General features: G+C 47.1%; 3 protein-coding genes and 1 long non-coding RNA gene across 4 annotated transcripts in view; 2 read left to right on the top strand and 2 right to left on the bottom strand.

Moving 5' to 3' along the window:
* LYPD3 (LY6/PLAUR domain containing 3) overlaps nucleotides 1–15,621 on the top strand; it is a 45,990-nt gene extending 30,369 nt beyond the window's left edge. The window contains exons 2-3 of the transcript XR_015728116.1: nucleotides 8,904–12,051; nucleotides 15,487–15,621. The gene's annotated coding sequence lies outside the window, so the exon portion shown is untranslated. The remainder of the gene's footprint in view (nucleotides 1–8,903; nucleotides 12,052–15,486) is intronic.
* TEX101 (testis expressed 101) lies at nucleotides 9,015–11,218 on the bottom strand. The gene is made up of 5 exons (XM_045776136.2): nucleotides 11,105–11,218; nucleotides 10,836–10,979; nucleotides 10,523–10,717; nucleotides 9,386–9,514; nucleotides 9,015–9,226 (listed from the first exon to the last, which is right to left on the bottom strand). Exons 1-5 carry the CDS (start codon nucleotides 11,166–11,168, stop codon nucleotides 9,015–9,017), a joined length of 744 nt encoding a protein of 247 aa, XP_045632092.2. The 5' UTR covers nucleotides 11,169–11,218.
* Nucleotides 12,068–18,217, bottom strand: LOC123778676 (uncharacterized). The gene is made up of 4 exons (XR_015728117.1): nucleotides 18,104–18,217; nucleotides 17,398–17,543; nucleotides 15,469–16,141; nucleotides 12,068–12,404 (listed from the first exon to the last, which is right to left on the bottom strand). It is a non-coding gene; the product is annotated as an uncharacterized LOC123778676 (long non-coding RNA).
* The window catches only part of CD177 (CD177 molecule), a 40,120-nt gene continuing 28,163 nt past the window's right edge, over nucleotides 15,535–27,491 (top strand). Inside the window, exons 1-2 of the mRNA XM_087870834.1 lie at nucleotides 15,535–15,669; nucleotides 18,657–18,848. The gene's annotated coding sequence lies outside the window, so the exon portion shown is untranslated. The remainder of the gene's footprint in view (nucleotides 15,670–18,656; nucleotides 18,849–27,491) is intronic.

Raw genomic sequence — 27,491 nt, 5'->3', positions numbered from 1 at the left:
ATTTTTAAAAGATCAAGACTTTCTTTCCTAATTGTCCCATTTGGACCTAACACCTACGTTTGAACCCTGGAGGCATAGTGCGGTGGCTGAGGGCACTGTATGGAAAACAGTAGTGACCAAAGTCATAGAATGAATAGTTACTGGGCACCTGTTCTGTTCCAGGCACTGTTCAAGTCACTGGGGCTACAGGAGGGAATAACAGACCGAAATCCCTGCTCTTGTGGGGCTTATTTTCTAAGGAGGGAGACAGGACTATAAACAAGTATGACATATGATGGTGATAAGCACAAAAGAGAGGAAAAAGGTGGGGAAGAGGGAGTGCCTGGGTGGGGAGGGGATGGCTGCAGTTGTAATGGGGCAGTCAGAGAAGGCTTCATTGAGAAGGGGGTGTTTGTGTAAAGACCTGAAAGAGGGGGCACCTTAGAGCAGAAGGAACGGTAAGTGCAAATGTCCTGAGGTGGGGAGCGTGCCTGATGCATTGGTGAAACAGGAAGGAGGCCCGTGTGACTGGAGTGACCCAAAGAATGTGTTTTAGGAGATGGGGTCAGAGAGATCAAAGAGTGGGACAGAGAGTGTAGGACCTTGTAGGCCATCGTAAGAACTTTCACTTTGACTCTGAGTGTGATGGAGAGCCAGTGCAAGGTTTTGAGAAGAGCTTTTAGACTTATTTTAAAAAAGGATCACGCTGACTGCTGTGTTGAGAATAGGATGGTGATCAGGGAGGGCAAAGGCTGAAACATCGAACCATTGGCTACTGCAGTAATCAAGGTGGGAAACGTGGTGTTTGGACAAAGTGGCAGTGGAGCTAAATGAGAAATGGTCGGATTCTAGAGGAATTTTGAGTATCTGTAGGATATGCTAATGAATTGGATATAGCGCAAGAGAGGAAGACAGGATGATCAAGCATAACTCCAATGTTGTGGTCTGAGTAACACACTAAAAAAAAACCCCTTTATTATGGGCAATTTCAAACATGTACATAAGTAGACAAAAATAGTGTAGGAAACCCCAGTAGCTACCAACAGGCTTCAGTACTTATCACCTAATGGCCAATTTCATTTTTTCTATGCCCCACCCATTCTCTGCCCCATACTGTATTGAAGCAAATCTCAGTCTTACTTGCATTTAAAATGTAAATCCTTCAGGGGGCGCCTGGGTGGTTCAGTTGGTTCAGCGTCTGCCTTCCGCTCAGGTCCTGATCTCCGCGTGCTGGGATCCACCTGGGTGGGGCTCCCTGTGCAGTAGAGAGTCTGCTTCTCCCTCTCCCTCTACCCCTCCCCCACTCCCCCCTGCTCATGCGCTCTCTTTCTCAAATAAATAAATAAAATCTTAAAAAATTATGTATATCCCTGCAGTATATTTCTTCAAGGAGATAAGCCTCCCCTTTTCTTACTACGTATGACACAAAAAGATTTATTATTTACCTGTTAACAGTGGACTGTCTAACAGAGACCACCGGAATCTCAGTGGTACCACAAAAGGGAAAATCAAGGAAGGCTATTTGAGGCAGGCTCTTCGTAGCAAGAAACTGGCCAGGACTAGGCCAGGATTGTGACACAATAGTTTAGGATTGGTGAACGTGAGAGAAGGAGGGTCTTGAAACAGTCTTGATAAGCAAGCTGTTGTCTGATAAGTGAGCTTTTACAGATTTTTCCTTCCAGGCAAGGCTTTCTTGGAACAAACCATCGCCATGTTGAAATACATGGTTTCAGTTCTTACTTCAAATAGAATTTTAAAAACCTAATACAGTTGAATAGCCACTTGATTAATAGATTTCCTTTCTTGTCTCATAAAAATATTTTTTCTGGTTTTTCAAGTCAGCTTCCAAGGTCCATACATTGCACTTCGTTTTGTGTGTTTAAGTCTCTTTTAAGTTATAGCTTCGTCTCTTTTCTTTTTTCTCCAAACGTAATTTTTGACAAAGCCAGGTCATTGTCTTACAGTGTTCCCACGGCCTGAATTTTGCTGACTGTATACATGTGGTGTCATTTAACATGTTCCTTTGCCCATGAATTCCCTTTAATTTGGTAGTTAAAACTGTTGATCAGGGGCGCCTGGGTGGCTCAGCTGTTAAGCGTCTGCCTTTGGCTCAGGTCATGATCCCAGGGTCCTGGGATCGAGCCCCGCATCGGGCTCCCTGCTCGGCGGGAAGCCTGCTTCTCCCTCTCACACTCCCCTTGCTTGTGTTCCCTCTCTTGCTGTCTCTCTCTGTCAAAAAAATAAATAAAATCTTAAAAAAAAAAGAACTGTTGATCAAAGCTTTAAAAACCATGGCAAACAGTGGGAAGATGGAAGAATTAGAAGCACCAAGAATCTGTCCCTCCATCTAGACTACACTTGCTTTGGCAGAATCTGTCTGATACAACTATTTTGGAACTCTGGAGTCTGTTGAAGACTTTCAGTTTCCAGGGGAAGGCTTGGATGGTGGATTGTAGTTAATTTTGGTTCTTTTTTTTTTTTTTTAAGATTTTATTTACTTTGAGAGAGAGAGAGGGAGGGAGGGAGAGAAAGAGAAAGAGAGAACACAAACAGGGGGAGAAGCAGATGGAGAGGGAGAAGCAGACTCCCTCCTGAGCGGGGAACCTGATGTGGTGCTTGATCCCAGGACCCTGAGATCATGACCTGTGCTGAAGGCAGACGCTTAGCCAACTGAGCCACCCAGGTGCCCCTAATTTTGGTTCTTGATATAGTAGCAGCTACCCATCCACCACCCCAGCCATGTGATAGGCTGTCATGCTTGTATTCCTGGAGCAGCTTGCATGCAGCTGTGGGAGCCAGTATGGGCAATAAGGACTCTATTCTCCAGATGTTGGGGATCTGTGCTCTGATTGCTGATTACTGCTTCTGATCACAGAGGTGCAGCCAAGAGGTGGACAGTCATGGTTATTGCACCTCCCCCTTTGTTGCAAGCCCCTTTCTCTCCAGCTGAAGTGGCTTCCAGGGGATGTAAAGGGCTGGCATCTTTTCTCCTCCCTTCACTTTTGCTTTTTCACCTTTGGGAGCTAGACATTAAAGACTAGGATATTCAAGAACTAACTACATATATGGGGAGTATTAGAAAGTGACTGTGCATGCCCACAGAAAGCCTGAGAAAAGACCTAAGGAGACCTTAAGTTTGGGGCACCTGGGTGGCTCAGTCAGTTAAGTATCCAACTCTTTTTTTTTTTTTTAAGATTTTATTTCTTTATTTGACAGAGAGAGAGCATAGGCAGGGGGAGCAGCAGGCAGAGGGAGAGGGAGAAGCAGGCTCCCCATTGAGCAGGGAGCCCAATGTGGGGCTCGATCCCAGGACCCGGGGATCATGACCTGAGCTGAAGGTAGATGCTTAACTGACTGAGCCACCCAGGTGCCCCAAGTGTCCAACTCTTGATCTCAGCTCAGGTCTTGATCTCAGGATCATGAGTTCATTGGACTTCATGCTGAGTGTGGAGCCTATTTTAAAAAGAAGGAGAAGGGGAAGGGGAAGACTTTAAGTTTATACCTCAGGCTGATCCTCACCACAGAGATAGTGTACAACAATAAAAAAATAATAACAATTATAATAATAATAGTGATAAATAAAAACAATAAAAATAACAAACCATCAGAAAGAGGAGAATCTGATGTCCAGAGTTACATTATTAGAGTCAATTGTCCAGTGTTGAACAGAAGAATCACAAGGCATAAAAAGAAACAGGAAAATGTGACATTCAAAGAAGAAGAAGAAGAAAAAAAAAAAACCCAACAGAAACTGTCTTCAAAAAAGACCTAGTGACAGATATGTTAGACAAAGATTTTAAAATAACTATCTTAAAGATGTTCAAGGAATTAAAGGAAGATGTGGGGGAAGTCAAGAAGACAGTGTGTGAACAAAATGGAAATATCAATAAAGAGATAGAAAACCTAAAAAGATACCGAAAGGAAATTCTGTAGCTGAAAAGTACAATAATCAAAATGAAAAATTCAGTAGAGGGATTCAAATACAGATTTGAGCAGGCAGAAGAAAGAATCAGAGAACTTGAATATAGGGCAATGGAAAATTTCAAGTCTGAGACAGGGAAAATAAAGGTTGAAGAAAAGCAAACAGAACCTAAGAGACCTGTGGGATACCATGAAGTGAACCAATACTCATGTTGTGGAAGTCCCAAAAGGAGGAGAGACAGAGAAAGGAAGAGTGAGAATACTTCAAGAAATATTGATGGACATTTGGGTTGTTTCCAAGTTGTGGCTGAAAACTTTCCAAATTTGATGGAAGACATGAATATAAACATCCAAGAAGCTCAACAAACTCCAAATAAAATGGACTCAGAAAGACCCACACTGAGACACATTATAACCAAACTTTCAGAAGCCAAAGACAAAGAGAAAATCTTGACAGCAGCAACAAAAGCAAATCATCACATACAAAGGAGCCTCAATAAGATTATCGGCAGATTTCTCACTGGAAACTTCGGAGGCCAGAAGACAGAGGGTCAATATATTCAAAGTGTTAAAAAGAAAGAAACTGTCCACCAAGAATCCTATATCCAGAAAAACTGCTCTTCAAAAGTGAGGGAGAAATTAAGACAGTCCCAGATAAACAAAAGCTGAGGGGGTTTGTGACCACCAGACTTGCCCCGCAAGAAATGCTCAAGGGAGTTTTACAAGGTGAAATGAAAGGACACTAGACAGTAACTCAAAGCCATATGAAGATATAAAGATCTCAATAAAGGTAAATACATGAGCAATTATTGTTTTTTAAGATTTTATTTATTTATATATTTGAGAGAGAGAGAGAGTGCAAGTGCTCGTGAGTCAGGGGAGGGACAGGGGGTAGGGAGAGGGACAAGGGTTGCTGTATGTATCAATAATTCATTCCTTTTTTTCTTTGCTGAGTAATATTCCACTATAAAGATATATTATTATCAATTTTTTCACTGTTGATGGGCATTTGAGTTGTTTCCAGTTTGGGGCTCTTATAAATAAAGCTGTTATGAACATTTGTATAAAAATCATTGTATGGACATATGCTTTTGGTTTTTTTGGGTGGGGAGTGGTAGTACTTTGGAAAGGAAAGGTTGAATCCTGTGGTAAGTGTATGTTTAAGTTTTAAAGAAACTTCCTAAGATTGGGAACAAAGCAAACTGTCCACTCTCACTACTTTTATTCATTGCACTAGAAATCCTAACTGGTGCAATAACAAAAGAAAAATAAATAAAAGGCCTACATATTGGAAAGGAAAAAATAAAAGTGGCCCTACTTGCAGATGACATGATTGTCTAGAAAAATTCCATGGAATTTCTGTAGAACCTACCCAAAAAGCTGCTAGAACTAATAAATGAATTTAATAAAATTGTAGGAGATAGGTCAACATGCAAAAATCAATTGCATTTCTTCTATATACTAGCAATGAAAAATTGAAAACTGAAAATTTAAAAGTACTATTTACAATAGTTCCAAAAAAGTGAAATGAATATGAATCTAATAATGTATGTACAGTATCTATATCCTGCAGACTATGAAACTAGGATTCTCATACATTGCTGGTGGTAATAAAAAATGACACAAGCCCTCTGGAAAACAGTTTCTCCATTTCTTATAAAGTTAAACAAACTCTTGCCTTATGACCCAGCAATCCTACTCCTAAGTATTTATCCTGGAGATAAAATTATACATTTATCAAAAAACTGTACATAAATGTTTATAGCAGTTTAATTCGTTACTGCCCCAAACTAGAAACCACCCAAACATCTTCAGCAAATTAATGGATGAACTGGAATATGTCCATACAATGGAATGATATTTGTCCATAAAAAGGAGTAAACCATCAATACACATAACATGGCTGAATCTCAGAGGCACGAATCATGAGTGAAAGAAGCTGGTCTCAAAGATTCCATACTGTGTGGTTCCATTTCTATGCCATTTTCAGAAAGGCCAATGTATAGTGATAGAGAATAGACCCGTGATTGTCCACAGCTGGGATGAGGGGAGGATGGGGCTACAAAGGAGTAGAATGAGGGAGTTTTGGGGTGAATGAACTTTTTTATTTTGATTGTGGTATTAACTTACACAAGTGATTTTGTTGTGAAAGAAATTTTTTTTTTAACAGAGTGCTGTGGTTTAGTAAGTGTTGCACATCCAAAGAATAGGTCTGCTGTTTTGCTTATCCATTCCCTTAGTAATGGATATTTAAATTCCTCCAGCTCTTCACCAGAAACATACAGTGGGATTATATAAATTGTATTCCTAAAGTTCTGCACATAAAGCAAGAAAGAGATTTAGTGCCCAATAAATTATTACTTTAATTAACATTAAATAATAATAAAATAACCGAAACAACTGGTTTCCTAGCTCCTGATCAAAACTGACCTCCCATTCTGACATCACTGCCCCAAACCAGGATGTGTTCACATGGCCAATATAACAATATTAAGGAAATAGGGAGAGGAATCTTCAAATTCTTACCTTTTTTCAGTGCCCGTCCTTCCTAAACTTCTGCCTCTCTTCTTCTCTACCCTCTAGAAACTCATTGCTTTTTTCCCCTCCACATTAGCATCAAGCTGAAGGTAGTTGGTGGTGGTCAGTTTAGTTGTTGGAGAGGAATGTGTGTTGAAATTTGGTTCACTTCAATAAGCAGTTCTGGAAGAAACTATAGCATCAGTTTGCTGGTCACATCTATGGGTGCTGTTGTGAAGGTGGGAAGTGGAGATGGAATTTCAGGGAGGGAAGAACATAAACCAGAGTCCTGGAGAGAGCAATATGGGTGAGGATAGAGGCTTAATCTAGACAGATGAACAAATAGGAATATGCAGGATTATATTTCATTTTTACTGTTGTCTCCCCACTCTCCAATTCTTTGTACCACTTCTCTTGCTCCTTGTCCCTCAGTTAGTAGGGCCATTACCTAGAAATGCAAAGAGCCAGAAATATCTTAATGTTCAGCCTTGAAGTTTCAAAGTAGACTTATGTAAAGTGAGACAGAGACAATAACTCTGAAGGCCCAACTTTTGACTTGATAGACCTGGAATTTTCAAGTTCCCTAAAAGGCCTTATGGCATGATTGTTGCAAAACAATAGATTTGAGAAGAATGTGTGGTAATGGTCTGTGTAAGGTAGATGATAAATCCCTGAGCCTAGGCCCCATCTCTTTCCTAGTACCTAGGGAGGAAGCAATCCCCTGTGCAATGATCTTTTCTCCAGATCTTGGGGGAATTTCATCAGCTATATGGGATGACTCCACAGCCCGAGTCCTGAAGCACTGCAGTGGGACTTGACAGCTGTTGGAAGAGGCCCCGAAGTAGCTGGGAGAGGGATGGCAGAGCTGAGAGGGCCCACGTGGATGACCATCAGTGCCCAGACAGGGTTGGAGGTTCCCAGTGGACGCCAGCAGGAATGGAAGCCAAGTACCAGGCATCAGCAGGAACTTGGACATGAGCAGCAGAGGCAAAAACTAGACAGTCACCTCCTTCCCACCAGTCCTGTAGCCAAGGCCTGGGCAAGAAGAGTGGAAAGGGAGAAAGCCCAGAGGTGGCTGAGTTTATTCAAACTGGTTAAGTTTCTTCCTACCACTGGGTCAGATGAGGGATTGCTATAACCAAAGTATCATAAGAATAAACAATATATTAAAATACTTTTATATTATATGTATTTATGTTAATACATTATTATAGTTGAGTTTGTGGCCTGAGAAGTTTGCCCATGCTGCCTGAAGTTCTTTGGCATATGATACATATAATTTTTAAAATACCAAAACAATCCACAGGCCAAATTTTGGAAAATTGTGTCATTCTTCTATTCACTCAGGGATTTCTCCTGTAACTCTTCAGTGCCTCAGAAAGCCATTGTCCTATGGGAAACATGTACTTGGTTTTTTTGTTTTTGCCCTAGATAGCATTTACCAGTCATGGTTCTGAATGCTTATTTCAGAAACTTACATGCCCCTCATTAAGTTCAAATTTGATTTGTTTGTACTTTCTCCTGCAAACTGATATGATGGGAAACTGGATGCCTAGGGACAAAGATAAAGTGTTAGCTGGGGTGCGGCTTTAACTCAAAGAGTTTATTTAGAACAGAGAACTTTCTAGAAAGAACTTGGATGAACTATACTATGGCCAAACTCCCCTGTCCTTTGTCCTTTGTAGGGGTCACTATTTGCATTACGTCTCCTTCCACCCCTGGTACAGTTGGCTATATGATTTAAACCACAATAAAACTATTTAAGTAAAATAATGTCCGTTCCCCCCATCCTCTCCCCACCTTTTACTTTTCCCTATGTGGCTCCTATATCATTGGAGTCTTTTATAATAAGATGAGTTTTATCTATTCTTGAGTAATAAGTAAGGAGGAGAAGCCAAAAACAAATCTTCCCCCCAGGAATCCCAGGCCCCAGTTTTCATACCCTGCTGAGCCCCAGCTGCCTCCGATGTTCCCTGTGTCCACACAAGATGCATGAATTAGGCAGCAGAGAAGGGAAGGAATGATGTAGAGGGGAAAGAGACAGGACATAGGAGATGGGGTCTGTTATAACAGAAGAATTTGGAGTCTGATTTTTCAAATTCTGCCATACCTCCCAGGGAAATATTAGAACAAAACAGCCACTGTGACCTTAAGGTTGGGCTTGGAGTTCTCTGAAGGAGGCTAATGCTAATCTCTTGCCCAGCTAGCAAGAGAAAGTGACCAATTAGAGTGAAAGGAAAACCAGATTTAAGGTCCAAGTATCAAAGTTCTGGTCTTGCTCTGCCCATAGCTTTGTCAGTGTGAGACATTCAAGTTTTCCAGATCTCTGCTTCCCTTTCTGCAAAATGTGTAGGTTGGAGACGATGAATTTTAAGGGCCCTTTCGGCACCAAAATTCCACTTCTAGTCTTGGGTTATACGCTAATCACAACAGAAACTTTATTAGAAATATAAAATATATCCACAAGAACTCTCTCTGTTCTTCAGCTCTCCACTTGCTCCTCAACTTGTTGATGACCAGCAGTCAGAAGGCTCCCAGTCAGAAGAGGTGTCCTGCGGTCCAGGTTGAAAAGCACCTCCTCGGGAACAACGGACAAGTTAGTGCAGTAACAGCAGCAGCACTAGCTCTATCCGCCAAACTGAAACAGGAAGCCAGGCGGCACCACTTTCAGCCTTTCGGGGCTGAAGGAGAGACTTATATGGACAGATTTCCTCCACCCACATGGGCCCTACTGTAAAGATTCCAGACATCAGCCTGCAACCAGTTATGGATGTACAGCCTTTGACCTCCAAAAATGAGTTGATGCCTCCTACGGAACAAGAAGGGATGGGGAGACACACAGATGTTTTAGGAAATCAGAAAGGAATCAGTCTTTCCTCATTCCTAGAACCCTGAGTGTCAGAACCTCTCGGGGTCCACCCAGATGTCTGGTTTTCCAGCCTCTGAACCCACCAGATGTTCAGTTTACCTCCAGTGATCTGAAGTCTTCCTTGATAGCACTGAACTGTGTCATTGGGACAGGGAAGAGAAGGAGAATTCAGACAGGTCCCCAGAGCCACACAGGTTGGGCAATGGAGGTATGGTGTCATACTGGGAGCTAGAGGGAAAAACAGAGGGCAATTGGTGTATGTCCTGCCTCTGGACTTGTCTCTTTTTGCTTCCCTCTCTTCCCCAAGTCTTTGTTACTGACACGGCCACAGTCAAGGCCTATCACTGCAACCTTGCCATGCCTCTCCAACTGATTATCTTTGCTGTCAGAACCCATCCAACATGACTTCCAAACTGTGTGCTTAGGTGTGGAAACAGAGGTGAAAAGGACACAGTTCCTGCCATTGAGATCACCGTCTAGAAGAAGGACATGCCAGTAATTATAGTACATCCCAGTAGGCACTGTGTCCAAGATATAATGGCAAAGGAATGGAGGGGTATCTAACTATCTGGAAGAATTTGCTAACTATTTTCACAGAGCAGACACCTGAGTTGAGGTGGAGGGTGAAGAGAGGTTAGCTGAGTGAAAATGGGGGTCGGGGGGTAGCAATGTAAACAGCAAGGGCAAAGACCTGCTGGTGTGAGCAGCTTGGTGGATTTGGGGGACTGTGAGACACTGCAGTGTTGGTATTCCGTTGGTAGGCACTGATAGGGCTAGACTGGTTTTTTTATGGCCAGCATCCATTCTGATTGGCCAGTACCATATCTGTTGTTAAGTATTTTGACTATGGCCCCAGCTGGAACACAATAAAAAAGGAAAGAAGAGAAGGAAGTGAGCTGAAAAGTTAGGCAGGGCCAGATTGCCATAGGGTCTGGCCAAGTCAGGGAAGCAGTAACTGCCAGACTGTTTATACCACACCATCCTACTTGGAAACCTCCACTGACCCCTTATTGCTTAATAAACACAAAACCCCACTTAACACCTCAGCCTTCATTGATGTCCTGGTGCTCTGAGCAGTGTTTAGACCCCGAGGTAACAATTTAGAAAAAGACAGGCCAAAGCTCTGAGGTTCTTTTGTGTATGGCCCCATTGGGCCTGAGCCAACTAAACACAGAGAAGGAAGACCCGCCATCTTTTCAGGGGTTTACCTAGTTTCTCTGAGTCCCCATGTCTCACCTTCCTGCGTACCTTGGGTCTCTTCCTCCCTCCACAGCTCCATTAAGTTCTCCCTGCTGTTGCATAAGGACTCCTCACAGTAGGTGCTGTAGGAGACTGTGATTATGCCTGGGGGTGGGGAGTGCTGGACGTACGTTACCGCCTGTGTCCCATCCGTGACGCAGCCCTTAGTGCCCAAAACTGCTGTCTCGGCCCCTGTTCAGAGACAAGAGGGAAAGAAAGGGCCTATGGCTTGGCCCCAGGGGAGGGGAAACAGCCCTGCTGAGGACATACCCTTCCTCCCACCCAACCCAACTGCCCTTTCTCGCTTTACCCGCGTTAATCATCAGAAGGGATTCCTGGCAGGATGACCCACTGTCACAAGTCTCAACTTTCTCTGTGGTCCAATTAAACGTCCTCCTTGGGTCCTTTTCCACACTCATCCATATGCCCTTGTGACAGGACAAATTTTGCTCCGCTGGGGAGGAAATGAGGTCAAGGTAAGCACACGTGTCCTCCTCTGCGGGGACTCCGGCCAGTCCTCCTACGCCAGAGGTGCATCCTCTGTGAGCCAGCTCTCCCCCTGGAGTCCCCCATTCTTACAGGCCAAGGAGGGGGTTCCCAGGAGGAGGAGGAACAGCAAACTCAGGACACGACGGGCTCCCATGGCGTCTCTCAGAGCCACTTGGAAGAGCAGCTAAGGACCTGCAATCTGAGAGAGAAGAGCGGGCTGTTCGGCCTCACACGACGAGGCTGCATCGACCTTCTGGCAAGTACTGCCACGGCGGGGCGCAGCCGGCGCCACAGAAGACTGCGACCTCCCCAGTCGCGGTGGCCCTGCCTAGCCTGCGAGTGTGAGCACATTAACACGTTCGCTGTGCCTCAGTTTCCACAGCTGCAACCCTCCGACCCAAACCCCTATTCCCCAAAGACAGAGGAGTTCAACGACCGGGACCCTCCAACCTTGGGGTCCGGGTGCGGCCCAGACGCCCCTTCGGCCTCAGACTCAGGAGGCCGGGTTCAAGCCTTTGCTCTCCCACGCCCCGGGATTCTCGGCCCGCCAGGCCCTGGACCCCGCAGAACTCGGAATCCTCAGATCCCAGTCCTGTTCTACCGAGGGATCCAGGGCTTTGCGTTCCAGCCGCCATTTCCCGCAGGACCCAGGATTCTGGGCCCCCGGCCTCCTCCCCTCTCAGACCCAGAAGTCCTACACCCCCTTTCCTCAGGACCCAGGAATCCGGGGAGCCCTCCTCTTCTCTTTAAGGGACCCAAATTCCACCTGGCTTCCAGATAACCTCACAAGAACCTCACGGCGCTGAAGGAACGGCCTGGAACGCCCCTGCTGTTCTACTTGGCCTTGGCTTCGTCTCTCAGAGACGCGGAAGGCGGGGACAGCTTCGCCAAACAGGTCACTCGAAGCCCCATTGGTCAATGTGAAAACATCTGATGCGCTCATTGGATGAACCTGAAGGAACGCCGCATCCCCATTGGCCCTCGAGAAGCCCACTCCTGGCAGGCTTGGAAGGCACGCATGCGCAGAATGGCGAGTGGTGAGCCTGCTGCGGTTGGGGGAGGGGGGTCGCTGGTGTTTGCAGCGCAGGGCGAGCAAAGCCAGGCGGGCGGTGCATCCCCAAGTGGCCTCTCTGACCATTTTCTCTCATTGGGCAGTGGAGTCTCTGCTTGGCGAGCCGTGCTAGGAGACTACACTCTTGGCCATACTCTCCCTGCCCAAATCGCCTCCCGTGTTCCCAGCCAGGGCCCCGCCCCAGCACCCGCATGGTGGCCATAGTCACTGGGAGGCAGCTTGGCCTCATCACCTTCATCCACAGTAGTGCCTGCCCAGCCCGGGCGTCTTCCTCTGATCAAGTCACAGCACTGGCCTCGTCCATGGCCTTCTGGAAGGCTGAATAGAGAAACAGAGAAACTTCAGAGTTATTTCTAGCCTTGGGATCATAGGAGGCAGGAAAGGATGAAGCACCTTACAAAAGGGCCATGGCCAATCCCAGCCTTGCCCCAGCAACCTGACCAGGGCAGTGGTCACAGGTTTCAGGGGAGGAGGTCTCTGTGTATGATGGTAGTGAGCATGGCTGATTGTGTCCTCACTGTCTGGCTGGCGTATTCTGGAAGCTTTGGCGGTTCTTAGAATAACCAAAGGGACTGTCTTGATTGATGCCCTTTAACAAGGAACAGACTTACGGGATAGGGAGTTTTTAGTGCTCACTGTAGTTTTGATCCTGCCTCCAGGAGCAAAGTAAGAGAAAGGATAGTAAGAAATTCACTTCAAATACTGGGTCCCTGATGCCTGGCCCCTAGTTCTCTAATATCTCAGGAATCTGTGGGTCCCTGTTCCCAGCCCCCTCCTCCCTCAGACCCAGGAGTCCAGGCCCCCCCCAGCCCCCTCCTCCTTCAGACTCAGGAGTCCAGGTCCTAGGCCTCTGTCATCTAGACCCAAAAATCCAAGTCACTACCCCCCTTAACTCTCATCATCCAAACATAAAGTACCCTTTGTGTACTTTCAGAATTGGTACTATTCCTGGAAGTTAAGCTATAAATGAATATTAATTTTTAATAGAGAAAATGCCTCAGTCAGAATGGTGTTAGTAAAAGCTCTTAATTTTATGTAAAAATAGTTTAAAACTTTCATTTGGGGACAATTAATAGTAAGTATTATTATTAATATATTATTAGCAAAAACATTAGGGACAGTTTAGCATAAATATGAAGAGGTAGTTCTGGTCCCAAGGACCCTGTCCTTTAGGCCCCGGGACCCTCCCTCATCCCTTCCCATCTCTCTGACTAGTGCTTGCCCTGCCTCCGGGCCTGACCCCACAGCTGACTTCTAGCTCCTGTAGTGAAGACCATCCTAAATTGGCTCTTGGCCTGTGGATTTGTTTTCCGGGGCTGCCATAACTAAGTACCACAGCCGGCGAGGCTTACGCAAGAGAAGGGTATTATCATATCATCACAATTCTGGAAGCTGGAAGCCCAAAGTCAAGGTGTTGACAGGGTTGGTTCCTTCTGAGGGCTGGGAGGGAAGGATCTGCCCCAGACCTCTCTCTCCTTGGCTTTGGATGGCTGGCTTCTCCCTGCATCTTGACTTCGTCTGCCCTTTATGCATGTCTGTGTGCAGATTTTTCCCTTTGAATAAGGACACCGGTCCTACTGGATTGGGTCCCACCCTAATGACCTCGTCTCCATTTGATTACCTCTGCAGAGACCTTATCTCTAAATAAGGTGACTTTCTGAGGTACTGGGGGGTCAGGACCTCAACATGTGGATTTGGAAGAGGGGGACACAATTCAAGCCATCACGGACTGAGAGAGATGCATGTTGCAGTTGAAGTAGTGAGTACAGAATAGTGTACTTGCACACTCCACTGACCAAGCCAGCCGGGCAGCACTCCCAAATGGTTTTATTTATTTATTTATTTTAGATTTTATTTATTTATTTGACAGAGTGAGAGAGAGCGCGTGTGCAGAGCTGTGGGGGAGGGGCAGAGGGAGAGGGAAAAGCAGGCTCCCCACTGAGCAAGGAGACCGATGCGGGACTTGATCCCAGAACCCTGGGATCATCACTTGAGCTGAAGGCAGACACCTAACCTACTGAGCCACCCAGGTGCCCCTCTCAAATGGTGTTTTAAAAAAATATTTCACTTTCTAGTTGTTCATTGCCAATATCTGGAATTATTAAAGAATATGCGGTATAGAATAATATAGAATATTTACATTTTATTAGCATGGGTATAGACTTCACTCTAGGGCTGGTTTAGCCCTACTCCTAAGGTACGATTTTTCTGGGGTCTCTGCTGAATGTCCTGTGTCTTCAACAAGGTGTCTCTGCCTTGGTTTCTCGGAGTTTGAATGTTTTCCCTTTCTGAGTGGGCTTTGGACAGTGTTCCGCATATAGCTCCCTGGAAGGTTTTTTTAAATTTGTACCAGAATTCACAAGCTTAGATAAGGCACTTTTTTTTTCCTCTTCTATTCTAAAGTAAATTGCCTGTATGTATCTGCTTGCTTAACCGTAGTCAGGAAGAGAGGATAGCATTTTTATTTGTGTGTTTTTAATTCATTTTTGGCATTGTAAGATGGCCCCAACCCACTTCTATATAAAGTAACACAAAAGCAGGCATTCAGAGTTCCTGTGGGTTTAAAACTGTATTCACTGATGTAAACAAAGTAATAATAAATTTTTCTTTAGGTTCAGTTTTTTATTTTTTATTTTTATTTATTTATTTATTTATTTTAAAGATTTTATTTGTTTATTTGACAGAGAGACAGCCAGCGAGAGAGGGAACACAAGCAGGGGGAGTGGGAGAGGAAGAAGCAGGCTCCCAGCAGAGGAGCCTGATGTGGGGCTCGATCCCAGAACGCTGGGATCACGCCCTGAGCCGAAGGCAGACGCTTAACGACTGCGCTACCCAGGCGCCCCTTTTATTTTTATTTTTTAAAAGATTGTATTTATTATTTGAGAGAGAGAGACGGAGTGTGTACCAGTGGGGGCTGGCGGGGCGGGGGAGGGGCAGATGGAGAGGGAGAAGCAGCCTTCCTGCACTGCGTGGAGCCTGATGTGGGGCTCGATCCCCAGGACCCTGAGATCATGGCCTGAGCCGAAATCAAGAGTCAGACGCTTAACTGACTGAGCCCCCAGCTGCCCCGCTGGATGTACTTTTCAAGTGTGTGGGGGGACACGTGGGGCTCGATGGCTGCCTTTCCAGCACTCCGTGGCCTGTGAACTTTGTCCTGGGAGTTCTGATTGCTGGACTATCAGGAACCCGTCAGTGGGGATACTTTCAAGGATAGCAGGGGCTGTAAGAAACTACAGGAGTAGTGATAATTCTGATAAAAAATGAGAGTTCTGGGTGAAGCCATATAGTGGATATTCCTCATAGTCACCTGTGACGGGGGAAACGGGACAATTCGTACGCTCTTACAGTGTTTAAATGAATTAGTTGACAGGAAAATCCGAACCTTTAAACTTTGTTTCAGAAGCGACAAGCTGAGCGTCATCGTCGGAAAGCAGCAGCTGACGGCCCACTGCCAACGTGACCCTTTTGTCCAGATGACTCTTCCAGACTCTCTGGGTATGACCCAAGCCAGTGGGGTCCCAGAAACCTCTACCGAATTCCATGTATCTGAAAGCACGTTGCACACGTGGACTCACAGTGTCCGGTAGGTGCCCTGGAGGTCTGTTGTGTTAGAAATGTGAGCCCCACACGTTTTCTGGTTTGCTGGTCACGAGAGACACATGACGATGCTCCTTAGGCGCTGGCATTGCCCTGCCACCAGCAGGGCCGCCTGCGAACAGCACTGCGGGCTGCAGGACACGAAGGCGCTGCTCCAGGCGGGACCTCACTCCAGCCCGTGCGCTGTCAGCTGTCCCACCGCCCACCCGCATCCACCCCCACGAGTGTGAGGACCTCCAGGCCCCGGTAGACACTGTGAGGATCCTGTCCCGCTGGATGGACGGCCCCCACCTCTCCTCTCTGGCCTCCCGCATAAGCCGGGACCAAGCCGAACCCGTCCCAGCGTCCCCTCTCCGCACCTGAACTGCACACAGAACTCCAGCGTTCACTTCGGTCCTCACACAGGCTCGGCCTGCACACATCTCCTTCTATTAAAGCTCTTTCCCGCCATGTGGTTGCTGCAGCAAGAATCATGAGTCACTATTGAATCTTTGGTGCCCGCCTGCCCCAGGTGCAATCTGTCACCCACCCTCTCCAGGTCCCCCACCTGCCCTGACCTTTCTCCCATTTCTCTCCCTCTTTCTTCTCCACTATGACCACGAGTCCAAACTGTGGTTTCCTACGTAGACCTGGTCTAACCAGTCTTGCAGGGCGTTCGGTCCCTACTGCGGCTGTACCAAGTTACCACAACCTCAGTGGCTTCACACAACACGGTTTGTTAACCCTAGAGTTTTGTAGCTCAGAAGCCTGACACAGATGGAGCCATCGGCTCGCCCAAGATAGTCCCCCATTTAAAGGCCAGCCTGTTAACAACCTTAATTTCCCGTTGCCCTGTCCAGCCCCGTATTCACAGGCTCTGGGGAGCAAGGTGTGAGCACCCCTGGGGGTCACTCTTCTCCCAACCACTCTCAGCTTCCACTGTCTCCTCTCCGGAGCTTTCTCCACCTGGCAAGCCGAGCAAAACCACTAGAATAACATCATGTAAATAGATCGTGTCACTTCTGGAAAACAAATCAAACAATAAACAGTCCCTTTAGACACGTCTGACTGCACTTCAAATAAGACCTGGAGTCCCTCACATGGCCCCCAAAGCCCTGCCTGATGGGCCCCCAGGCTTGAGGTGCACTGGCTGCTCCAGGTTTGAGGGGAAGTGGGTGTGAGTAGAGAGGGTGGGTCTCCCTGGCCTCTCATTCCTGGGGGTAGATCCCTTTTCTTATAATTGTGTGGTGGGGTCATGAAGAGTCAAACTTCTGGATCGTTTTCTCCCTGAAGACGTCCTTCCATCTAGCTCTTTACACGAGGTTCTAGCCTCATTTGAATAATGAGGTGTGAGAGCCAGCATGCGGCAGGCTGCACATTTCCAGGTGGCCCCAGGGGACATGTCCCCACTGGATGGTGGTTCCACGTACACCCTCTCCCCCCCATGGTTTGTCTTGAGCCAGGCTCCTTCCTCTGGGTCTTCAGATTCATCATGTGCCTTTATCCCTGCCCACGTGTCCCCGGGGGGAAGCCCCTGCACGGAAGGTTTCTCAGGCCACCGCAGGCGGGGAGGCTGGGGCTTCATGGACCCAAGTGGCAAAGACTCCTAGAAAAAGGGAGGGTCTGTTCAACAAGCCCAGGGCTGGTGAGCCCAGCATGGCTATCATGGCCCAGGACTGCGTGGGGTCAAAAATGTGGTAAGAAATCTCATCTCTTAATGTGAACCCCAACGTACCCTTGAGTCCAGAATGAGGACCGGCCCCGGGGCACATCTGGCTGTCTTCAGTGAGGATGGGTGATATTCCAAGAGGCGGTCGCTCTGGTCCCTTTCCTGTGACGCTGAAGCTCTGCCCGCTCCGAGGGGTTCCCTCGATGCCTGTCCTGGAGCCCGGGAGTGGGAGGAACGTCATCAAGTGGCATGTTTTGTGCCCTTTGCAAAATGTCCTCTTTGCCCTAACCCCCTGTTAACGCCGTGAGCCACTCTCCTCCTCTCTCCTCTGCCCTGCCAGCCAGACGCTTCCCCTTTAGGGTGCTGATTCCGTTTACTATCTTCAGAAAGGGCAAAGGTTTTCTTAAACACAAGGGAGCTTCAAAGGCCACACAGCACCTGGCTCAGGAGCTTCCCAACCTGCTCGTCTAAGGTGTCTCCCTCCTCACCATCCCCTGTCTTCATTCTTCCTTTTTAAATTTAACTTAATTTAATTTTTTTTTCTAGGTAAGTTCTACATGGGGCTTGAGCCCAGGACCCCAAGATCAAGAGTCTCATGCTGTACCTACCGAGCCAGCCAGGCGCCCCCTTCTGTCTTTTTCTTTCTTTCTTTTTATTTTTAATGTCACATCTTGGACTCTTCAGCTCTCTTGAATCCTTTCATCTGTCCCCCTTCCATGCTGCTACCTCCTCTACCCCTGTTTCCGTCCCTGCCCGGCCCTTCCCCTCCCACCTTGGCCCCTCGACTCCCGATCACCACTGGAGCTTTGAGCCTCCTCCCCATGGTGGGCTCTTGAGGGGCTCAGAGACGCCACAAGCAACCATCTGGGGTGAAACAGGCTGCTCGGGAACAGGAAATGAACGTCACCCACCAGCCCCTTGTGTTTGCCACACCCAGAGCTTCCTCTCTGAAGCAGGAAGGTTTCAAAGGCCCCAGGACTCTTCACCCCAATTTCTCCCCTAAAGAAATCTGTGAAAAATTATAGTCAGTAAAACACAGTAACCTTACATTTGCTGCCATTAAGCATGTGCCAGCGTGTAGTTCTGCAGCGGGCACGTATTCTCACTGTCGTGCAGGCTTCTCCAGCTCCTGTTCATTTGTGACTGAAGATCTGTACCCACAGCTCTGTGTTTCCCCCCTCTGCCCCCACGGCCCCACAGTTCTTTCTGTTTCTATAAATGTGACTAGTTTAGATACCACGTATAAGAGGACTCGTAGGGTTCTTGTCTTTCTGTGACTTGCCCATTTCACTTGGCAGAAGGTCCAGAATTACCTTCTTTTCTAGGATTGAGCAACGTTCCGTTGTGAAGATGCCACGCGTTCTTTCTCCATTCCTCTGTGTGTGGACATGTGCGTGCTTCCACCTCTTGACTCTGGAGAATAACCCCGCAACGAACGGGATGTGCGAGTACCCTTCGCAACGTTGCTTCCAATTCCCATGGAGGGAAACTCAGGAGGGAGATGGCTCCATCGCGTGGTAAGTCTCTTTCTTGGTTTGGAGGAATCTGCACTGTGTTCCACAGCAGACGGGCCATTTTACGTTTTCACCAACGTCGTGCCAGGGTGCAGTTCCTCCAGATCCTCGCCAGCACGACTGGTTTTACGGATTGGGTTCTTGGGTTCTGTTGGTCATTGCTGTCGATAGGGGCCATCCTAACGGGTGTGACACGATACGTGTTAGTTCTTTGATTTGCTTCCTGTCATGATTAGTGGCGCCGACATGTTCTCGGAAGCTTGGTGGCCGTTGTATCTTTTTTTTTTTTTTTAAAGATTTTATTTATTTATTTGACAGAGAGAGAGACAGCCAGCGAGAGAGGGAACACAAGCAGGGGGAGTGGGAGAGGAAGAAGCAGGCTCATAGCGGAAGAGCCCGATGTGGGGCTCGATCCCATAACGCCGGGATCACGCCCTGAGCCGAAGGCAGACGCCCCTACCGTTGTATCTTTGGAGAAAGTCTCATCAAGACTTTTGTCCATCGTGTAGTTGGGTAGTTTGTTTTTCTTGTTATTGTGAATTTTAGAGTTTCTTTACATCTTCTAGACATTAATCCCTTAATAGACATATGAATTGCAAATGCTTTTCCCACTCTGTAGGTTTCCTTTCCACTCAGTTGATTGTTTCTCCTGAGGGCCAACAGTCTGTAAGCTTGAAATTTTGTTGCCTGTGCTTTTGGCGTTGTGGGCTAGGCATCATTGCCAAATCCGATGTCATGAAGCTTTTCTCCCCCTTTCCTCTCTCAGCTTCATGGTCTTAGGTTCTCTGTTGAGATGCGGTATCTGTGTTCAGTTAGTTTGTGTGTGTGGTGGAAAGGAAGGGTCTGATTTCCTTCTCTGTATGTGGCTACCCTGTCTTCCCAAGGCTTTTCATCGAAGAGACTGTCCTTTCTCATTCAAGTGGGAATGGCACCATGTGGAAGATCATTTGGGCAAGTGTGGAAGGCTTTATTTGGGGGGGTCCTGTTCTCTTCCATGGGTCTATGCGTGTGTATTTTATTTCCTGTAGCTCAGTAATATGTTTTGAAATTGGGATATATAAGCCCCCCACTTCCTCTTTTTCTAGATAGTTCTGGCTCCATGGGGTTATGAATTAAAGGATGGTTTTTTTTTCTCCTTCCCGCCAAAAATGCCATTGGGATTTTAACGTGGAGTGCATTGAACGTGTACGTCACTCTGGGGGTTTGGACATTTTAACACTATGAAGTCTTCCGAGACGTGGTTCTGTTCTAAAGAGGATGGATTTTCAAAGAAGGAGTTCCTCTGGTCCCCTTTCCTTCAATCTCCCCGAACTCAACGCTCTGAAGGGGTTTGCTTACCTCTCTTGCAACACTGAGGGACTGTCTTAGCTGAAGAGAGGAGAGGGATTCCAAAGCTTCAGACCTGGAGATTGTGTGAGGGGATTGAGCAAGCTGGACTCTTTCCCTGCTCTTTTCAAGTTTTTTTTTTTCTTTTCAAGATTTTTTATTTATTTGAGAGAGAGAGAGAGAGCACAAGCCGGGTGAGAGGCATAGGGAGAGAGAGACAAACAGAGTCCTGGCCGAGCAGGGAGCCTGATGTGGGGCCCCATCCCAGGACCTGAGCCGAAATCAAGAGCCAGGCGCTCAACTGAATGAACCACCCAGGCGCCCCTCTTTTCGAGCTTTTTTCTCTCTGGTTTATTTATTAATCCATGGGTATCTTATTCTGTAGTTTGTCATCTTTTCTTTTGTTGCTGACTGTGGTTCACTGCTATGGCCCTAATTCAGTTCAGTATCTCCAGAAATGGCAAACATCTGCTAAGGACACTGGGGGACTTCAGTGGGCATTTCTAGCAACATGGAATCCCTCCCCAGCCTCGCTCATCTAACACTACTCCCTTCTCATCATCCCCTGATCCTTATGCATCCTTTTTTTTTTTTAGCTTAGATGTTTTTTCAGCTCTCTTGAATCCTTTGATTGTCCCCCATTAATACCCCTACATCCTCCACCCCTTTATCCCTAACTGGCACACCCGTGCATTCCTTCTGAACCCCTCACTCCCTATAGTCACTGCGGCTTTAGGTCGTATCTGCCTTCCCTTCCACTTTCTCCTGACCTTTGGGCATTTGGGAATGAGAAAGTGTAAAGCATGGTACGGAGTCTGTGTGTTAAGCATCATTTAGGATTAAGCAGACCTGGTGTTGTCAGGGCAGGAGGGTCCAGGGGCCTAGGGAGTCTAGGTGAGGGTTGAGCCACCTGCTGTGGGGAGAGCACCTAGAGCCTGAGGGAGCCGTTCTTGCAGACTTGGTGGGGGGCATGAGAGGTGGGTTAGTGGGTTGGTGGATTTGTGAAGACTCTTAAAGACTCAGAGAAGCGCCCTGACACTGGGGATAAAACACTGGATTCAGAGAGCCCATGTTGGAGTAGATGGTTATTTTTTTAAAGATTTTATGTATTTGTCAGAGAGAGAGAGAGCACAAGCAGGGGGAGCGGCAGGCAGAGGGAGAAGCAGGCTCCCTGCTGGGCAAGGAGCCCAATGCAGGACTTTATCCCAGGACCCCCAGATCATGACCTGAGCCAAAGGCAGACACTTAACCCACTGAGCCACCCAGGCGTCCCTGGAGTAGGCAGTCATAAGGTTGAAAAGAAACCTCCAGAAGCTAGAGGGAGGGGTGTTTTTATCCCTCGAGGGAGTTGGACATTGTGAGTGCACATGCAGAGCTCGGAGGGCATAGCAGCCTGTGGGCTAGCACAGGACTCTGGGAACTCGGGTCGGGCCACTAGAGATTCCAGCCAGTGAGGGGCTCAGGGTCTAGAGCGTGTGGAGGGATCGGAGAGCGTCAGGACACCAGGGAGGCGGAGGCCGGACTTGAGCGCATGACAAGATTGAAAGGAGGAAAAGCACGTGAGCTGGGGGCTGTCAGACCGGGGAGAACGGGGATTCCAGCCTGGCGGAAGGGTGGGGAACGAATGCCCATGAACTAAGGAAAATGCTTTTACACTGAAACACTTAATTTCTTCGCTAATTTTGTCTTGTACTATGTTTGCCTGAAGACAGTTTCCAAGATCTTCAGGTAACTTAAAATATTATCTGTATGCTAAATTAAGTCGGTGCAGATATTCATAAATACCTAAATCACTTCCAAGTGAGATGAAACTGTTATATTCATCACGAGGCACAATCGCATTGCTATGAAGATGTGTCTCTTTTGAACAGGACCAGTTTGCCACATTGAGAAGTTGTAGCATAGGGGCGTACGAGGATATCGAAGGTTGGGAGAGGCTTCTCTGTAATGTCTGCTCTCATCCTGGTTTTGACAGTTCTCGGTTATCTGCACCACAATGATCGCTGCAAAGCAGAAATTTCTACAGGAGGGCACCTGACTGGCTCAGTCGGTTGATTGTCTGCCTTCGGCTCAGGTCGTGGTCCAGGGTCCTGGGATCAAGCCCTGAGTCGGGCTCCCTGCTCTGCGGGGAGTCTGCTTCTCCCTCTGCCTCTCCTCCTTCCCCTGCTCCTGTGCTCGTTCTCTCTCTTTCTCAAATAAATAAATAAAATCTTAAAAAAAAAAAAAGGAAAAGAAAGTTCTGTGGGAAAGATAAGCATCCTTCTACATGAAGGATCGTCTGGTAGGAGAAATCAGGGAGCAGAAAAAAGACTTCGGGAGCAAGGTATAGTGCACGAGTTTGGTGAGAACTGGTTTGTCCCGGTGTGAAATGGCGTGGGCTCCAGCGCAGGACAGCTGAGAGCCTAGCACAGAGCCCGAATGCACATTCATAGAGAGTTGCAGAAGCTTCAGGGTCAGGCAATTTTATTCGTCCTGGTTCCCTCAGGCTGAGATTACCTGGGCTTATGTATAAGAACTTTTGACAAGAGCCTTTGGTATCAGGTGTTGTGATGTCCAGGTATTTTCTTTGTTACAAAGACAAAAACTTTGTTGGATGTTTGGTCTGCTTTGAATAAGAGGGCGTGAAAGGAAAAGGTGCTCCTCTTCTCAATAATCTGCCAACAGCCAAAGAGCAAATCAGAAGGAGCAAGGGTGTTGTTTCTGATGATGGGAAGCAATGGGACCCTTCTAGAGGCCTGGGGAGCATGAGGACGTACAAGGGGGAGCGACAGCGTCTTACCGCGATCATGGACACAGGACTGCTACTGGGTAGTTTTTAAAGTTTTTTTTTTTTTTTAATGAGGAGAGAATTACTGGAGTTTTTTAGCACTGTGGCATAGCAGAAAACTGCCCTCAAAGATACCCTGAGTTTTATCCTTGGATCCTGAATGTTTCATTTCCTGGCAAAGACACTGCACGTGTGTGTGAGATGGAAAGATGACTCTGGATGGTCTGGGTGGTCCCTCCATGTAATCTGAAGAGAGACAGAGAGAGAAGAGACAGAAAGAGGGTTGGTCTAGGAAGGAAAAGAGAAGATGTGAGAGGAGCGGAGGTGGGTGTGTTGGGGGACCAGGACCCAGAATGAGAATAGCTTCCAGAAGCTAGAAAGGAGAAGAAAACCTATTTTTCCAGAGTCTGAGAAGGGTGGGCATACATACAAGACACTTCCGTTCGGGCACAGTGAAATCCATCAGGGGATTGCGGGCTCCAGGACCATGAAGAGGTTTATAAACAGGTTAGATGGTTATGGAGATGAGGGCCCTGGCACTAAAGGCAAAACACTGGATTTGGGGAACGCCTGGGTGGCTCAGCTGTTAAGCATCTGCCTTCGGCTCAGGTCATGATCCCAGGGTCCTGGGATCGAGCCCCACATTGGGCTCCCTGTTCGGCAGGAAGCCTGCTTCTCCCTCTCACACTCCCCTTGCTTGTGTTCCCTCTCTCACTATCTCTGTCAAATAAGTAAATAAAATCTTAAAAAAAAAAAAAGTAACAGAAAAGTCACTATTTCAAACGTTTTTTTTAAAGATTTTATTTATTTATTTATTTATTTATTTATTTATTTATTTATTTATTAGAGGGAGAGAGACAGCCAGCGAGAGAAGGAACACAAGCAGGGGGAGTGGGAGAGGAAGAAACAGGCTCCTAGCAGAGGAGCCTGATGCGGGGCTCAATCCCAGAATGCTGGGATCACGCCCTGAGCCAAAGGCAGATGCTTAACGACTGAGCCACCCAGGTGCCCCAGAAAAGTCACTATTTCAAAACAAAACAAACAAACAAAAAACCACTGGATTTGGGAGAGCTCCTGGTCGAGTGGGGAGTTGTTATATGGTAGGAGCCCAGAGAACTGCAGACAGAGACTCCGGGGGCACAGGAGCTTAAGGTTTGGCAGAGGGGCCCAGATGATGGGGGGAACAGGGCGAGGAAGGTGGGGGAGGCTGGAGTCCAGTGGGAGAGCCGAGTTCAGAGAGCCAGGAAGGATTGCAGGGTGCGGGGATCACGCAGAGGCCCGAGGCCGTTCCGGGGAGGAAGGGCGTTCAGGTCAGGAGCAGTGTGGTTGCCAGGCTGGAGGAACGGAGGCGGAGGGCACAAGGGGAAAGAAAGGCAACAGGGTCGCAGGATCCTGGTTTGGGCAGGGAGGGCCAGGGTTTCCCAGGGTCCAGACCAAACCAGCGCCTATGTCAGGCAGTTTCAGCGTCACTCAGGATTCTTCTAGGAGGCAAAGGTCTCATTTCTTCCCCAAGGACCCTTCAGCTCATGGATTCATTATCAAGATCCTCCAGGGGGTTTTGGTGTCACTGGAAGGCACAGGGAGACTAGTTTGCGGGGCACAGGGAGGACAGGAGGCCGTTGGGAAGGGGACTGAGGCCGGGTGAGCTCCGAGCGGGCAGGGCCCGGGTGCAATGAGGAAAAGGGGCAGAATCTGCTGAGCCCTGGGTGTCTGGGGGTCAACTTGAAAGGGGAGGGGGAAACTCTGTGGGGTTCAGGGCACTTGGCAGCGAGTTTTATTTCTTCTTAAATAAAAGGGCCTTTCTACTAGTAGGTGCTTTTGAGACTGTCAAGCCGACGGCCCACAGAGTTCCCGCGTTTGCCGCCAAGGGCGGCTCAGATGTGACACCAGCCGCAGGATCCCCAACTGTGTGTGAAGTCACCTGCACAGATGGGGTGGTGGGAAAGGCTTTTGGCCTTTTGGCTCTCATAGCTGCCCGCCAGGCTACAAAGCATATTTACAGACCACTGGGTGGGGGTCTCCCAGGGAGCAGATAGATTCAAGAGGACAGATGGGTCCCCCAAGTCTCTTTGTTGGTGGGGGCCCGGGGCTTGTGAAGGCTGAGTTCGCGGCTGCCGTTTCCAAGCTCAGTTTCTAATGAGGCTATTGAAGCTTCAGGGCAGTGCAGGCCCCATATTTCCAGGTCAGCCCCAGGGACCTCTGGGGTTCCTTGGGGAGGGTTGTTCCACCCACACCCTCTCCCCCTCCACGGCGTCTCTTCTGACCCAAGGGGGGCGTTCTTGTCAGCCTTCTGAGTTTCACCAGCCCCTGCACCCCCAACGTGGGTCCCCTGGAACATGAGTTTTGGGGGCCCTATTCCTTCCCCCAGCTCAGTCCTCAACCCAGCTGGCTCTACTCCGCCCAAATTCTGCAACTGGTAAAGATGCCTTCCACCAGTTCATGGTTTGTACTTCTCTCACCTTGAGCTTCTCCTGGGAAGAAGAGATATCCCCGAAGCCCCCTGGGATGCTGAGCCCCAGAGGATCAGCCTTGGAAGCCACCCCCCACCCCCATCATCCATTCAGCAAATCTCACCCAGGCTGCAGACCCCCACCCCCACCCCACCCCATGGAGCTCTCTTTCTCATCATCATGGTTTTTCCCTACCTCTTTTTTGGGTCCTGGCCACAGACCCGGAGCCATTCAGGAGGAAGAAGTCAGGCTAGAATAGGGCAATAAGACGGCAGACACTCCATTTGTGGATACGAAGTTTATTTGCTCAGTTGTGTGAAACAAGAAAAAACTGAGGCCGCAAAGCAAACCGAACCTTTATTGAAATCTGGGAGGCAGAGATTCAGGAGGAATCTGAAATGTGCTCTGAGCGGGAGGAGAAAGTGTTGATGAAGGTAACACCCGTGGATTTATATAAATTCTGAAAGAATTACGATTGTTATTTTATGAAAAACTAGCTTTATTCTATAGAGAGAGGTCACCGAGGCAGTAGCTCGGTGGAGCTCGGCCAGATAAACTTCCTTCCGAGAACTGTGGCAGAATGTAACCGTTTGTGGTCAGCACAGGCTAGAATTTCATGTTCTACCCAGATGTGATGGTGCCTAGGACCAATTCAGCAGTGGTTTGAGCTCCATGTTAGTGCTGCGTTGCATGAGTGATTCAATTTTAAAATTCCCGTTCACAGTTGTGAGCCAGGCTTGTGAGTTTGGTACAATATGTCAGGTGGTGTCTCGGAGAGAGAGCTGAGCACACACCCGGCCTCCACTGGCCCTAGATAAACTAGTGAAGTAATTCGTTCTTCAGATTATCATCTGGAGAATTCCCGCGGAAAGCCCAGATTACACAGGTATACGAGTGGTTAAACCACAATCACAGCATTCGGTTTAGAAAACAACTTTTTTTTTTTTTTTTCAAAACAGAGGTGCTGTTTTACTGTGTCTAACAGTATTAAAGTCATTGTGTCCATCAACCACATAGGAATCAGAAAGCAAGAAATTTAGTCCCGGACCACTCTACATTCTCCCCCATGAGCTAGAAAGCTGCTTTATTCTTTCCTTAGTTTTCGGTTTTGTTTTGTTATTATGTTCAGTTTTGTTTTGTTATTATGTTCAGTTAGCCAACATATAGTACATCATTAGTTTTTGATGTAGAATTCAGTGATTAGTTTAAGAAACATCTCGTGTTCAAAACAATACGGCATATTTATCAAGAATTTTCCTTAAAATTTTTTTTTTCCATCAATCATATTGTGTACAACAGAAATACGTTTTCCGATGATAAGAATTCTCGCAGAAAGTCCAGATTACACATCTGGGTAATCGTTAAATTGTTCGGTTTAGAAAATATCTCGTGTCCAAAACAATACGGCATATTTATCAAGAATTTTACATAAAAAACCATTTTTTCCGTCAATCATATTGTGTACAACAGAAATAAATTTTCCAATGATAAGAATTCTCGCAGAAAGTCCAGATTACACATCTGGGTAATCGTTAAATCGTTCGGTTTAGAAAATATCTCGTGTCCAAAATAATATGGCATATGTATCAAGAATTTTCCTTTAAATAAATTTTTTTTCGTCAATCATATTGTGTAAACAGAAATACGTTTTCCGATGACAAGAATTCTCGCAGAAGGCCCAGATTACACGGGTAGATGAGTAGTTAAATCGTTCGGCTTAGAAAACGTCTTGTGTCCAAAACAATATAGCATATTTATCAAGAATTTTCTGTCAATCATACTGTGTAAAACAGAAATAAGTTTGTGAATGACATAAATAAGAGTTCTCTTCAACAGAAATTGGCACATCTCTTTAAACCAATCCACGACCTTCCATTCGTTCTCTAGAAATGTCATGAACAAATCTGGGATATATATTCTTACCTTATCCAGGATAAAGGTAGCTACAGCTTCCACCATGAACTCCATGACCCAAAGTTTGATAGGGAACGTGACTGACTCGTTATTGGACGTAGCAAGTGTGCACTTGTCTGTTTCCCGCCAGCCTGTTATAAGCCGGCAATGAGTCATTCTCCGTCATCACGTTCTCACACGCAGGGAGGG

Source organism: Ursus americanus, chromosome 21 (assembly GCF_024610735.1).
Source record: "Ursus americanus isolate L20-20 chromosome 21, mUrsAme1.1.p, whole genome shotgun sequence".
Taxonomy (NCBI): Eukaryota; Metazoa; Chordata; class Mammalia; order Carnivora; family Ursidae; genus Ursus; species Ursus americanus.
Note: the sequence above shows the minus strand (reverse complement) of the source record. Positions and strands in the feature narration are given on the sequence as shown.

Coding starts and splice junctions, on each gene's coding strand:
- TEX101 (XM_045776136.2), bottom strand. CDS start 11,168: ATGGGAGCCCGTCGTGTCCTGAGTTTGCTGTTCCTCCTCCTCCTGGGA. Junction 10,980..11,104: donor GGGAACCCCCTCCTTGGCCT/GTAAGAATGGGG, acceptor TTTCCTCCCCAG/CGGAGCAAAATTTGTCCTGT. Junction 10,718..10,835: donor CCTTCTGATGATTAACGCGG/GTAAAGCGAGAA, acceptor GTCTCTGAACAG/GGGCCGAGACAGCAGTTTTG.